Consider the following 14472-nt stretch of genomic DNA (forward strand, 5'->3'; position numbering starts at 1 on the left):
AGATTTCCAAAATAAGTTCAAATTTCACAATCATAAGCAAAATATAGAAATCATGGAAGTCTCATTTATTATTTTTGTTGGTTCCTATGAGAATGGGCATGAAAAGGGAGTAGATGAATGAAGTAAAACATATGAAGTTGAAAACTACTTTAAATTTTCATACATAATCCTCAATCAAAAACTTGAAAAAGCAAATATTTTTAAGTGTAAAACCTGGTATTAATTTTTGGTTGATTTTCTTCTCTAAGTTAGTGGAGTTTCCACAACAGAAATGAAGAGATTCATTGCCAAAAAGGGATTTTAGCAAAAGAAGATTGAAAAAGTTGGATCTTTTAAATGGAAGAAAGAAACAACTTTTTTTTTTTTTTTTGAAATAATGATAAAAACTTTTTTTTTGGTTTTGGGTGTATGAGATATTCAATCAAAAGGGAAAGCAACTAAGCCAGTGCCTTAAAAAAGCAATTTTGACCTTTTAATAGTTGAAGCCTTTTGCATATTCTGTGGTCCGTGACATTATATTGAAGCTGGGGAGGCTGTGCTCATTGACACAACCTTCAGAACCCGCTGTTGAAATAAAATCCCTCGCTTTCTTTCTCTCTTTTGCTCTCTTATTGGAATTTTGAAGAAGGGCTCTGTTTCAAAAGACAAGAGCCACTGTTTCTCTCTCTGAAGGTAGTTAAAGTTATACCTTATCAGTTGTAATGTTGTTTCATAGCCTCATTTTTTTTGGGAGAAATGGAGTTTTTATGGGTCTAAGTTCTTGTAATTTGCATGGAAGAGTTGGGATTTGAGTTTTTAGCTCTGTTCTTTTCTTCTTGCTTTGTCTTTGCTTCACTCAGATGAGAGGAACAACCTTTTGTTCTCTTTCCATTTCCTTTTCTGTTTAATGGATGATTTTATTGTTTGTTCTCCTTATTTTTCTGGAGATCTTACTCCATTCTTATGGAGAAATGGCTTACTCTAGTGTAAGAATGAATGGTTTTAATTTGAGATCTCTTTCTCTACTTTCAGCTCTTGTTTTGTTTCTCTTAGTTGTTGCTGAGTCAAAGTTTAGATCAGTTAGTCAACCAGTTGTGTCTCTTTGCTTAATTTGAAGCTCAGTTCAATGGCAGATGATATGATCCTTATTGTTCCAACAAGTTGTTTTGGATCACTTTTCAAAGACTGCACCACACTTTTGATATCTTGTGTATTTGATATGTTTTCCCTGCCAGATCTCCATATTTTTTATACATCTATTGTGAGTTTTTTTGTGAATAAATATATGGATTCAAATGATATTTGGTTACTTGTATGGATTGGAATTGTTGAGATTATGGGAGAGATAATGGTGAAATGTCATTTGAACTATTTGTGGGTTTTGCAGAGGTTGCTGAGAGTTGATTTGGTGCTGAAAAGCAGTGATCTACAACACTTTTCAGTGATTCGAGAAACGATGCGCAACGAGCTATGGTTTGCACTGCTAATGATTTACATGGGTGGAAAGATTTTCCAAAGGGGCTTAGAGTTCTCCTCCTTGATGGAGACACCAGTTCTGCCGCTGAGATAAAAACAAAGCTTGAGGAAATGGAGTATGTTGGTAAGAAAACGCTTCCCCTCATCTTTGTTCTTCTTATAAAAATCTTTCCCATTTGGAAGTGTTATTGCCAAACCACCTTACCACTTGAGTTGCTTGATTTGGTGTTTTTCTGTCTTCAGTCTTGACCCACATTTCCACTAAAGCTCTTTTCTTTCTTTTTTTCTGTCTCTCTTCTCTCCCTTTTATGTTTGGTAAATTTGGTTGTTTTGGTACTTGATGGAAGAGAACATTTTAAAGATCAATCATACTTTAAGAAGAGCAACAGTGCTAATCAAGTAATTCATGCCAAAACCATTGCTCTAAATAGTAAGTTGGATTTTGTCAGACATGAAACTGTTACCTTGGGAAATATAATGAAAAAAATTAGCTACTCGAATTGCAGTGCCATTTTTCATTCTGCAAGCGAGATCTTTTCATCTATATATGTTTGTGCATGTATCTGAAACCTTTGACATATTCATTACAGTTGTGACGTACTGCAATGAGAATGATGCATTGTCAGCCATTTCAAGCAAACCTGAAACTTTTCATGTCGCCATTGTGGAGGTAATGGTTGACAACTGATCAAAATATCTAAAGTTTAATGGAATATGTTTCAGAAGTGCTCCGATTGGGTGGATCACCACGGCACTGATTTATAGAATTTCTTTAGTTAATAAGGTATTAGTACTTTTCTAATGGCATGACGAACTTGATCACAGGTAACGACAAGCAACCATGAAGGAAATTTTAAGTTTCTTGAAGCTGCCAAGGACTTGCCTACCATTAGTATGTTTATTTCTACTAAACTATGTTCATTGCCTACTATTTTGCGACTCCTAATGTAAGAGTTTCAATTTTGAGCAGTGATTTCAAATATTCATTGCCTAAGCACGATGATGAAGTGCATAGCGGTAAATCTACTTGAACTTTAAGTGATTCTGGCTTGTTACTAAAATTTAACCTTGATATTAAGAGTTTGTGATGGCCTATTTTTAGCTTGGTGCGATGGAGTTCCTTCAGAAACCGCTCTCTGATGACAAATTGAGGAATATTTGGCAACATGTTGTTCATAAGGTCTGTTTTGATTGTGGCAACGATTTTCAAAGCTATTAACATCAGTGAAGAGTGCTTTAAATTTTTCTGATCTGTTAATCCTAAGCAGGCATTCAATGCAGGCGGTAGCGCCTTCCCCAATTCTCTAAAGCCTATTAAAGAATCCGTTGTCTCCATGCTGCATCTAGAATTAGAAAACAGTGAAAACGAGAATCAAGTCCAAAAGAATTTAGAAATATTGAATAGCGATGATGACAACAATCATGAACTACTGGAAGGAAGTGATAAGTATCCAGCTCCTTCAACTCCTCAGCAGAAGCATGGAATGCGACTGGTCGACGATGGTGACTGCCAGGATCAATTGAACAGTTCGCTTGAGAAAGAGTGTGGGGAGCAAGATGGGGAGTCTAAATCCGTCGAAACTACTTGTATAAATTCACTTGTTGAAGGTACTTCTCAAGTGGAGAACTCTCAGTTACCTGACCAAGAAGCAATAAAAGAGGAAGAGAACTCTGCTGATGGTTCTGGGGCTGCGAGTAACATTGATCTTGATACACATGATCAAGACAATATTAGCAGTTCCGAGAAAAACAAGAGCATACCATGTGGTCTCAGTAATCCTTGTGGGACAAAAATTAGTAGGAAGAAGCTGAAGGTATTTATCCTTAACTTAAACTCAGAAGTATATATATACTTGATTTCAATTGAATCTAAATCATTTTCTTGGAATGTTCTTTGAACGTCTGCATTCTTGTTGTTTGTCGGGATCAGGTAGACTGGACGCCTGAACTGCACCGAAAATTTGTACAGGCAGTGGAACAACTAGGAGTGAATCAAGCAATTCCTTCTCGAATTCTGGAGCTGATGAAAGTTGAAGGCTTGACAAGGCATAATGTAGCAAGTCACCTTCAGGTAGTTTCCATTTATGCTCTTGTTTATGCTTAATTATAACATTTGTGCATAGACCTCTCTGCTAGAAGTTTCAGTTTTTCCAAAGTAAACATTTTTGAAATAATGTACTTCATTAGATTCAGCATTGTTATCTTAAAGAAAAGAGCATGGATTTGTAGTTGAAACTATTAAAATAGAACTCGACTCCCGATACTTATTGTTTGTTCTCTAGCAGAAGTATCGTATGCATAAGAGACACATCTTGCCAAAAGAAGAAGATGGGAGTTGGTCTCATTCAAAGGATCCAATGAGGAAGAACTACTATCCACAAAGACCTGTGATGGCCTTCCCCCCTCCCTATCATTCAAATCATATAATGCCAGTTGCTCCTATCTACCCGCCGTGGGGTCATATGGCTTGCCCCTCGCCTGGTGTCCAAATGTGGGTACCACCCGGCTATCCACCATGGCGACCACCAGAAATTTGGCCGTGGAAGTCATATCCCGGGGTAACATTCCTACTATATAGAAAAAAGAAAAAAGAAAAAAAAAAGCTTGAACACATGATCAGAAAAATTTTATAGGAATTTTGAGCAGTTTTTAACTTCCTGAACATGTAATCATGCTTTTAGATGCATGCCGATACATGGGGTTGCCCTGTGACACCACCTCCTCATAGCCCTCTCTCTTCTCATCCTCAAGTGGGTACAGCTTTATTTGCATATTCAACATTTACTTGTTGATTATTAGTTTTATTTGATAAGCTCATTTGTTTTTCTTGAATCAGCAGCATATTTCAGGATTTGAAAACGTCGATCCGTATGATAAAAGCTACAGCATTGCATTCAGTCCTGTCGAACTTCAACTGGTAATACAACATTGATCTTATTCGACCTCTTTGTCGTACTCTCTTTTTTAAGTTTTGTTGGTCAACATGATCTCACTTTTTGCTAAAAAATTTGTTGTTCATATAGTGTTGGAACTGAAAATTCAAGCCTATGCTTTATACGTTTATTAGTTGTCTTAAACCAGATACCTCTGAGAGCTCAACACTGTTTATAGATTTGTTCATCTTAAGTCACACCAACTTTTACAAATGCTTTTGAAACATATTTCGGTAGGCAATCTAAATGCAAAGCATAAATACCAGAGTTTCCAAACTTGGAAATAAAACACCACTATTATCTTACAAGCACAAAGTAACTTTAATGCTTATAAACTCAATCATGTCAAAAAAAGGAAGCTTATTTTTGGCATAATACAAATGTACAAAAGGGTGGCTACATCATTTGAGATTTTTTTTTTCCCTCTAATTGAAATAGAAAGAGAAACAAATTGACGGGATGAGAATCAAATCTGTTGATTGAGACTTTTCTTAACTCACATTACCTTCTATCCACTTGTTTGAATATTTTAAAGACTCTAAATTGTCTCTAATGTTATCTCCTAAACTATTCTTTCCATGATTATATATATTCACGTGAATACGACTCAAGAGAGGTCAATTCTCGAGAACTCTGTTAAACGACATCGATACAAGGGCGTGAAAGGAAATATCAGTATGAGAAATGCTGAAAGTTTTTGTTTTTGTTGATACAGGCTGATGAAGAAATTGACAAAGTGGTGAAAGAGGCAATCAGCAAGCCATGGTTACCATTGCCATTGGGGTTAAAGCCACCTTCAACAGAAAGTGTACTATCAGAGCTCTCAAAACAAGGCATCTCAACCGTTCCTTCTCACATCAACGGCTCTCAACTGATCCAATGAAAGTCCTTCAAAGAACTCAGTGAGGGTCCCATCATGTTCATAAAGAATATCAGAAGAAAAATCCAATTGGCTTGTGGGCTCTTCCACTGTCTGTAGCAGCTGATTTGGACCATCTGATTTTTCATCATCTGATATGTAAAAAAGAAAGAGAGAAGAGACAAGTGGAGCCTAAAACCAATGGTGGCACGTGCAGGCTCACGTGGGAGCTGTGATGTACTGTCCTTTTGACAATAGTCAGATGGAGAACAGAATGGACGGTGGAGGAAGAGCCACGTAGGTGACTTTGATACCACAATTTTGAGGTGTGGTCGTGAAGATAGCAGAAAAAGGAGGTAGTGGTGGGTTGGTGAGTGTTGGCGTTAGTGGAAGATGTAATAATTGAATTCATTAGATTTTTTTTCTTTTTTCTTTTTTTTGAGGAGAGGGAGAAGATCAGATGATAATGGTGATATGTTGTTTTGTGATGGGACCATGATTTTGAGTCTTTGTTCAATAATGTAAAAATGACTGAATTTTTGGTACCTATGCTGTTGTTTCCTTAGGATAATAAATTTTCCAAAGGAACTGTCTTTTTCTGTTTGTCCAGATTTTTTTTTAGCTTAGAAAACCATAAAAACTTGAACAGTACAGATTATAATTGCCATGGACTGAATGATTTAGGAAGAAGATGAACAACGTTATGTACATAAATCAAATGTTTGAACTTAAAAACATTTACTTAGCATTACTGAATTAACATAAAGCATTTGTTATTCACTAAATGGTTAAAAGTTTGGATTTTTCTTCCACTTAAAACTAGTACCTGAACTGTGCTTCGAAAATTACTTTTTAATGTTAGCAGTGAAATATTTTAGTGTTCAACTTTTCGACTTCATCCATGTTAACATAATTTAACCACATCAACTTCAGCTGTGTTCACCATCAAAATTCGTACATTTATGGTGAAATTTTAATCTTTAACTCTTCCTCTTTCAATTCTTAAAGAAATAACTCTCCACCTTAAACATAAACTTTGCATTTAGAACAAAAACATCTTCACTCCGACGTATTAACTCTAACTTTTAAGTTCTTTTAAGTTCACACCATTTTTTTTTTTTTTTTTTTTGAAGTTGTAGAGAGTAGTAAACTAATAATATATTTAATTACATTTTGGGGGAGGCACATACTTTTATTTATGTATTTAAAGTTTGGCAAGTGTTCATACAATTATTCATTTTTTGGTTGGATTTAACCTGTTTTTGTTTTAACCTTCTATTTTAATTTGATGTTTAAACATTCTCTTTGGTTTTAAGTTTATGAACATTTCTACTTGATTTCCAACATATTCAATAAGGGAGACTGTTTTGGGCCGACTGCAAAAAAAAGCAAGTTTGAGGGTTCAGTTTCTATCATGTAGAGGTTTAAATTTTACCGCTATGGTAAATTTTAGAGTCCAATTTTAACACTTAGATGAATTTAAAGGTTTAATTTTTACCGTTGAAAGTTTTAGAATATATATAATTACAACTATCACCTCACATCCACTTTCATTGATTTTTGCAACTCACGCTATTATTATTATTATTGTCACACTTATTCATGTAAGTAATGAATTGGAACTTAGTCATTGGCCATTATTATAAGGTATATAAATGATAAAAATGACTTGACCAAGTATGTGTTTGAATTAATTGTAATAAGGCTACACAAGTTGTCCTAGATGAAAATTGTTGATAATAGAGCATTTATGAAACATAGAAGGGTTGTCCCACTTAGTTTTAAGAGCAAAGTCCAACTCTAAATTTGTCAGGGTCCTAGCTCAACTAATTATATGTAGAAGTACAAGATAAAAACATACATACAAGAATAGATTTACTTTTCATGGATACATTAGACTAAACCACACTTTCAATGAGTACAAGTTTTCCTTTGAACATGTACTATATTAATTGTTAAGTTTGGGCTTTGATCTTGTTTGTGTTGGGTATTAGTTGTGGATCTCCGGTGGACTTGACCTCTCATCCGCCTCTTTTTTATTTGGTTTTGAGTTGTTCCAAGCTGACTTGCGTTAGAGATTTTGTTTCGGTGTGGTTGGTGTTTATATTAGTATAGGGAATGTATAGTTCAACTAAGCTCACAAAAATTTAAGACTAATACTTTCTTTTGGAACGTTACTTACTCTTCCTTTTAGGATAATGCAATGGTCTATATATGAGTCTTTCCTCTAACACTTATCTCTAGTTATATGTAATCCGAGCAATATTAGAGACGTTTCTGACAATCGAGGTTGCACAGTGTTAGTCTAGAGGCAACTTTTTTTTACATTTTTCATTTGCAACACACACTCTTTTATGCCTCCTTCCTATACTTTATGGGTTTTGGCCCACCCATGAGCTTTGGGTCTGGTATTGGACAATCCACAATAAATTTGGTTCGATCGTAAATTTGGCTATCATAATTTGAGAATTTAGTCACTAGGATTTATTGAATTATAAGCACTATTTATGAAGTCTTACCAAACCATACAAACTACCTTGTAACATTCTAAGTTTGTAAGACCTAAAATTATGCTCACAAGAAATTATTTAAGGTAAGTGAACTAAGCATGCAGTGCTTTTTGGTTGCTCAAAGATTGCACCTTATTTATTGTTTAAGCATGATAATCCCAATACTTGTCAATTTGCTCGAAAATTATAACAAGTTACCACCTCAAATATATATCATCAACACTACTCTTTGTAACAGAGGATTTAAAGTTTGTATAACTGTAGGTTGAAATATTTTAAATGTGTTTGAAGTTTGAACATCAGATCAGGGCAATGACAAAGCTAATGTATATATTTCTGTTGCTCAATTAAGATGATTTGCATTTATCTTTCAATTGAACTGTTAAACATCTCGGCCATAAAGATGATAGCAACATGTAAGATTCTTTTTAGGCTAAATTATAAGTTTAGTAGTTGAACTTTAAGGTATGTGTCTATTTGGTCGCTAAACTTCTAAAAATGTTGATTTGATTTATGTTAAATGATCTATTGATAAAAAAACTTAAGCGATAATTATATGATATCATGTCAAATCATGAATTGACTTTAAAACTTAAATTGTTAGGTAAAGATAAATTTAATATTATCATATAAAAAAATAGCAAAACTCACCGAGACTGAATTTATAGTTTCAAAAGTTTTGATCTCAAAGTTCACTGACTAAATTTGATTTAACCATAGTCTTTCTCTTTTTTTGCTTAGCTCGGCATATGAAATAGAGAGATTCAAACTTGTGTCTTTTGGATTGAGTGAATATAAGCGTCAAACCGTGTAGATTCTAGCATGTTTGTACATGGGTGTGAATAATCTAAAGAGATCAAAAACAACTTACCTCTAGAACACATAGGTTAGGGAAAGAAAAATGTCTTTCAATAGCACAATATAAACATAGCTCAATCTTGACATTAGAAGTTCGATTTCTTCACTGAATGCATGAATTTGACAAATTTGCGAAAAGAAAATTTGAGAGCCTATTTTCGTGGTGAATAAATAAGAACCATTTTGATAATAAATTATGAATCATCAATATTGCATCTCAGTTTCTTACATGTACCAGTAATGATCACTTCAGTATCCTTGACCAAAATACACAGGCAGATGAGATTACATAACCTGCCTACTATTCTCCTTGTCATCAATCTCAGTTTTTCTTTGCTTCAGTAGAATTTTACAAGCTTTTCTCTCTATTTTACCAATAACACTAGCTTACAGTACATGAATCAAAGTCTAAAAAGACAAAAAGTTCCTTTTGAGAAGCTGCTAAGAATCTAGCATTTGTTGCTCTCTCTAATCACATCTATTCATCACTTGAAGAAGTGCGGTTATGTGGTGGGTTGCTTACAACCCAGTACTGTTTAACAGCAACCATTATCTTTTCTGGTACAAGAGGACCATCCTCATGATCCATTAATTTCACATCCCATCTCATACCTGCAGCTAACTTCTTCACCTTATTCATGACGTCCACTCCGTCTCGGAGGATGACGATTCCCTCTGGCCTCAAAATACGGTCCATCTCTAGAAGTATGTCCTCAAGATTGCAACTATTTATCGTTTCAGAGGTGGAAAGCAATTAGAGATTGTGATATCACCCTTAGATCTAAAAGCTTAAGATTGATTATGATATATTTAGTGACTTTAGTATGATCTCAATATTTTCTATAGGACTTAATTCAAAAATTTCATAAGCTCAGGGGTGATTGATCAACTTTATAGATTGAAGGTGTGATTTTAACAACTCAACAATTCAGGGTGGCTTATGCAATTTTCCTTATTAATATACTTCGATTATTCATGGAACTTGAATAAGCCTATTCTGTTTCCCGGAAAAGTTGAAGTATACGTATAGATGAAGAAGAAGATTAAGATACTTACTTGTTCTCGTACAGGTCAAATACACCATTCCCATGAATGAAGTCGTATGTCCTCGGGTAAGTAGAGAAGCCCTCACACCTTGACAAAAGAAAGATCAAGTTAAGACTAAAGGCAATCAACTTATTTGACAACAAATTTTTAATTCTGTTCACTCTTCAATCATGTTTGGGAGTGATTTTGACATTCACTTTTTTTAAAGTTTTAGATCACTCTCAGGTTATGTTTGGTTTCACTCTTTTAAATACAGTTTTCATACAATTAAAACTGATTTTGAATGTTAAGAAGATGATTTTAAGTGATCTTGAAGAAGTGATGTTAGCAATTTTAAAATTACTCCCATACATTTTTGGTGAATTTATGTACTCCTTCCTTAAAGTAGTCCAAAAAAAATCTTAGAGATCTCATGTAATACATGCGGATTAAGAACTAGCTAACTTCATATATCAAAGTGAATGTCAGTGAAACAAGATTATTTTTCTGAGACAGAAGGCCTAAAAATCAGGCAACCAAATTACTCAACATGTCAATATAGTTCCACTTACAGCTATGTTGTGTTTCCTTTTAAATTTCTACTGATACGATTTAGTTTCATAAACTTGCTTTAGAAATACAAAAATCTAAAATCAATCACATGGCTTTAACTGGAAGAGGAAAGAGATAGAGGAAGAAAACATACCAATCATGATACATGCCAACAAGACCTCTCTCGTAAATGGCTCCTAGAGTGTTCTTGGAAATCGTAGGCACAACATTCATCACCCAAGAATTTTTTGAGTGAACTGCAGCTGCAAATCCCCCGAGGTTTGCATTCATATCCATCACATTCCTATATCGTGGGCTGCCAATCAAGTTATTTATCCTCCTGTAAGCAGTAACATGCTTTTTCCAAATTTTGTTGTCCTCTTCAAAAGATTCAACTGTAACATCTGGAATTAGACCACTGGATATTCTGGGAGGTACGGCAAAAAGCCGTGCTGGGAACTTCTTCAATTTCCCTCCTGCTACTTCGTCATCACTTGTTACATCAGGAAAAGGGGTGACGCATGTCTCCATTTTCTGGTACCTGTACAATATAATTCAAGAAGAGAAGGAGAGCAAGAGAATGAAAAAACGAGGGTCATAATTAGAAAAGTACTCACTCAAGTATTGACTTTAAAATCTTGTATTTCTCAGCTGTTTTGATTAGATTTTTTTTGATAAGATACTATTTTGATTAGATTGAGTTGGATTCAATACCAAACGGTATTTCTCAAAAATTATCAATCTCCAATCAAATCAAGCATTTCTAAACATAAAAGGATTCTGTTCGCTAAATAGATATAGTCATAATTTTTCAAATTGAACAAGGAAAATAAGATGACTTCTTTGACCATCCGCTATGCCATCTAGTCTAGAGATCAGATATAATTTGATCTTGGGTCACTTCAAAGTTTTCAGACTAAATCAATAGGCCGAAAGTTGAAGCTTAGAAGCAAGATAATGAAAACGCCACGATACTTATTTCCTTCCTTTGGAAAGAAAAATTATAGGGCAGAATAATGACAGATGATTACTATAACAATGCACTAAGTAATTTATTTAGCTTGTAGCAATAACAAAGATTAAACAATATGCATAAGATCAGAAGAGTGTTTTCTACACAAACTCACCAGACATCTTCATCATTTGCTTCACATAAATTTGCAGCTTTCTTCCTTTTGCAGGATTTGTCATTTTCCTTTTTCTTCCAGATAGCAATATCTCCCTTCTCATATTTTTTCTCCCAGCAAAGCTGCTCAGCTAGCTGTTCGATTTTCTTCTGCTCTGCATTTAGATCCTCCTTTGAACGTTTCCATGTCTGGTAATAGGTCTTCCAGTTGATTGGAGGGCCAGATAGGATCCAATAGCCACCAGGTCTGAGGACTCTGTCAACTTCCATCAGATACATACCCTCTGTATCCACAAGTCCATAGCTTAGAGATGGATTAATGTTTAGATCAATGTAAACTTAATAATTATATTAGGATATGGAAATCATAATATAATTATGGCCATCTAAAGTTCTCTAAATTTCATGTTAGGTACAATTTTGGTGTCATCTAAATGAGGCTTAAAACTCTTTCTACCGTGGGTTTAGGTAAACTTTTTAAAGAAAGGACAATTTTATGTATCGAACCTATAATCGCTGCCTCCTAGGTTCTTTGGCTAGAGAGGATCTATAGAATTTATGTAAAACTAGTAACGATACCCTTTCTTTCACTATTGTTGATCTTTTTTTTCTTTTGATGCATCTAAATGATGGTTCTTGTCCGACGGTTTTGAAGTTCTCTCCCCCCTTCCTTCTAAGTTCCATTGGCTCTTCGGAATGGAAGGATGCCTTGTCTTAACATTTTTTTGCACTTTTTTATATTTTTTCCTACAAAAAATATAATTTAAAACAAGATATCAAGGAGTTTTACCGCTCCAGATACTAACCATTTGAAGTCCATGGTATGAGGCATCTTGAACACTGAGCCATATCAAAAGATCTAGATGGAAATGGTAGGCGTATACTACCCAACACACCAATAAAAGCAGGCACACCACGCTCTAGTGCAAACTGTATCTGTGCTTCGTGATTGTCCCTCGGTGCAAACGATATGGCTAATACATTTCTCTTGAATAAATATGCACCCCAGCTAGCAACCTGAGCCAGATTTGGTGTCATTAGAGTGACAACAATATTATTTAAGATCTACTGTCTAAAAACAAGTTCAGCGGCAGGTCAAGAAATAAAAATGGAGTGCTCCAAAACAGTGTAAAAAGTTGTTGAACATTAATAGAATAATACACAATTATTACGTTCTCAACCATTCTATTGACACTTTCATACAGGAAGATAGTTCATTAGTTTTTGTCAGAAACATACCCCACAACCAGTATCCAGAGCTGTTCTAATGGAACCATCCGCAATTGGAATAACTGATGCTAGTTCATCAATATATGCATCAGCTCCTTGAGGAAACATTGTTCCACCACCAGGAAACTTAAATACATTGCCCTGAAACTCGACCCAATGCTGATTTGCCTTCTCAACTGTCAAGCTCTTATATGGAACATTGGCATAATGAACATAGTCACGGCCTTTCGGCCAGGGAAACGGAGTCATATAACCTTTGGGAGCTGGAATGAGGCAGTGCAACTTTTCATCTACTGCAGGACAATGCCTTTCCCTGTATATCATACTCTCCCTTGGGAATCTCATAGCTCGGTCTTGTTCCTGACAAGGTGTATAATCTGTGAACTTTTTGTCGCATGGTTTGAACACCTTTGCTTTTGGTTCAGTAGATTCAACAATCTCGATACTGTGATGAGTCTCAAAGTTCAAGTCTTTAACAGTGTTGCAATTTGATAGCCTGGTAATTTCCATTGCTATGCTATCTCCTTTCCCAAATCCACTTCTCTGCCATGCTCCCAAAATGTAAAAGAAAAGGCATAAACCAATCACAGCAAATAGAGATATCGGACCTCGGTTTCTGTTGGCCGGCAAATTATGCTTCGAGCCCATTATTAAATTTGACAGATCTTTTAAATCTGCAACAATTTTATCTAACTGTTAGAAGCATGGACTTGGAGTACATGCTATTATAATTTGTATTATGTTCACATATAGCCAAAATAGAAAATTCATGGGAATCACGAATCAACATGAGATATATAATTTTCACTTTGCTAGGTATTTCAAGATCAGAATAGGCAATAGTTGTCAGATCAGAATTATCAAAAATCCAGAAATTAGAGGTGGAAGAAATAATGAAACTATAACACACAGACAGAATGCCATCATTTACAAGTTGGATACTAGAATAAGTAGAAATGAAAACTATAAATGAAAGTTACCAACGTAACATTACGGTCATTGATTCATTGTCATTTCTAGCAAATCAATACATATCTATTCATAAAAGGATGTCTAAAACTCGACATTCTCCAAGAAAAGTTACGACAGATTCACTTTTCCCTTCAATTTCTTTTTACCTCTGTCATAATCAGATTCAGGAAAACTCAAACAAACTTTAAAAAATAATCAGATCGAACAACATTTTTGTACACAACAGTACAAAGCTAACAACTCCGGTCGAAATTTATACTTGAAATGGGTCCACTAAATCAGACATGCTTTCTCCTAACAAATTTCACTACAAATTCCAAGTTTCGTCCATTTCATCACATACAATGTCTATACAGAATCAAACCCATTTAACCAAAGATCATCATAATGAAGAAAAATACAAAACCCAGTAAGAAAATTGTGAAATGAAGCTAAAAAAATGCTCAAATGATTGCATCGAGAAGAATTAAGGAAAGAGAAAACAGTAACTAAGATCTAATGAATCAATAAACTTGAACCTGCCCAAGTATGAAGGATCTTGAAACTACACAACCAAAATGATAATTACTTCAAAAGGGTATCTCCGTCGATCTCCGACGAAGCTCCGGCGAGCTTTCCAAATTGCCCCCACTGAGCTGGAAAGAGAGAGAGAGAGAGAGAGAGAGAGAGAGTTTGTGCTTGACAGTGGGATTGAAGAATCAGTGAGAACGATGCATTAAAATAGAAAAGAAAAGTAACTTTATATTGTGAAGAAATGGAGGATTTAAATCTGAATCGGAAAAATAATTCAAATCTCAATCCGCCGACAGAAATTGCTTGTAGAGATCTATGATTAACGAGAACTCAAGAATTAAGACTCGTGTTATTTCCTCTTTTTTTTCTTTCCCATTAAATTCCCATATTATCTGTTCAATAAATAATAATAATAATAATTTTGATTTAGTCAAATTA

The 14472-nt window shown here is 34.8% G+C and overlaps 2 protein-coding genes across 6 annotated transcripts; one reads left to right on the forward strand and one right to left on the reverse strand.

Moving 5' to 3' along the window:
* Window positions 1-458: 458 nt before the first annotated feature.
* LOC101215069 (two-component response regulator-like APRR2) lies at window positions 459-5850 on the forward strand. 5 transcript variants are annotated; one of them, XM_031882748.1, is made up of 12 exons: window positions 459-672; window positions 1367-1579; window positions 2046-2125; window positions 2281-2347; window positions 2426-2472; window positions 2558-2635; window positions 2724-3269; window positions 3386-3526; window positions 3738-4013; window positions 4137-4205; window positions 4292-4372; window positions 5104-5850. In XM_031882748.1, exons 2-12 carry the CDS (start codon window positions 1450-1452, stop codon window positions 5269-5271), a joined length of 1683 nt encoding a protein of 560 aa, XP_031738608.1. In that variant the 5' UTR covers window positions 459-672; window positions 1367-1449; the 3' UTR covers window positions 5272-5850. The 5 variants fall into 5 exon arrangements, with proteins under 5 accessions (XP_031738608.1, XP_031738610.1, XP_011650360.1 ...); XM_031882750.1 differs by having other exon boundaries at window positions 460-672; window positions 4295-4372; XM_011652058.2 differs by having other exon boundaries at window positions 465-672; window positions 3741-4013.
* Window positions 5851-8770: 2920 nt separating this feature from the next.
* Window positions 8771-14359, reverse strand: LOC101214832 (probable methyltransferase PMT14). Its single transcript, XM_004150123.3, has 7 exons — window positions 14040-14359; window positions 12559-13223; window positions 12126-12336; window positions 11321-11603; window positions 10348-10734; window positions 9672-9749; window positions 8771-9340 (listed from the first exon to the last, which is right to left on the reverse strand). Exons 2-7 carry the CDS (start codon window positions 13195-13197, stop codon window positions 9094-9096), a joined length of 1845 nt encoding a protein of 614 aa, XP_004150171.1. The 5' UTR covers window positions 13198-13223; window positions 14040-14359; the 3' UTR covers window positions 8771-9093.
* Window positions 14360-14472: the final 113 nt, after the last annotated feature.

This window comes from Cucumis sativus, chromosome 3 (genome assembly GCF_000004075.3).
Source record: "Cucumis sativus cultivar 9930 chromosome 3, Cucumber_9930_V3, whole genome shotgun sequence".
NCBI lineage: Eukaryota > Viridiplantae > Streptophyta > Magnoliopsida > Cucurbitales > Cucurbitaceae > Cucumis > Cucumis sativus.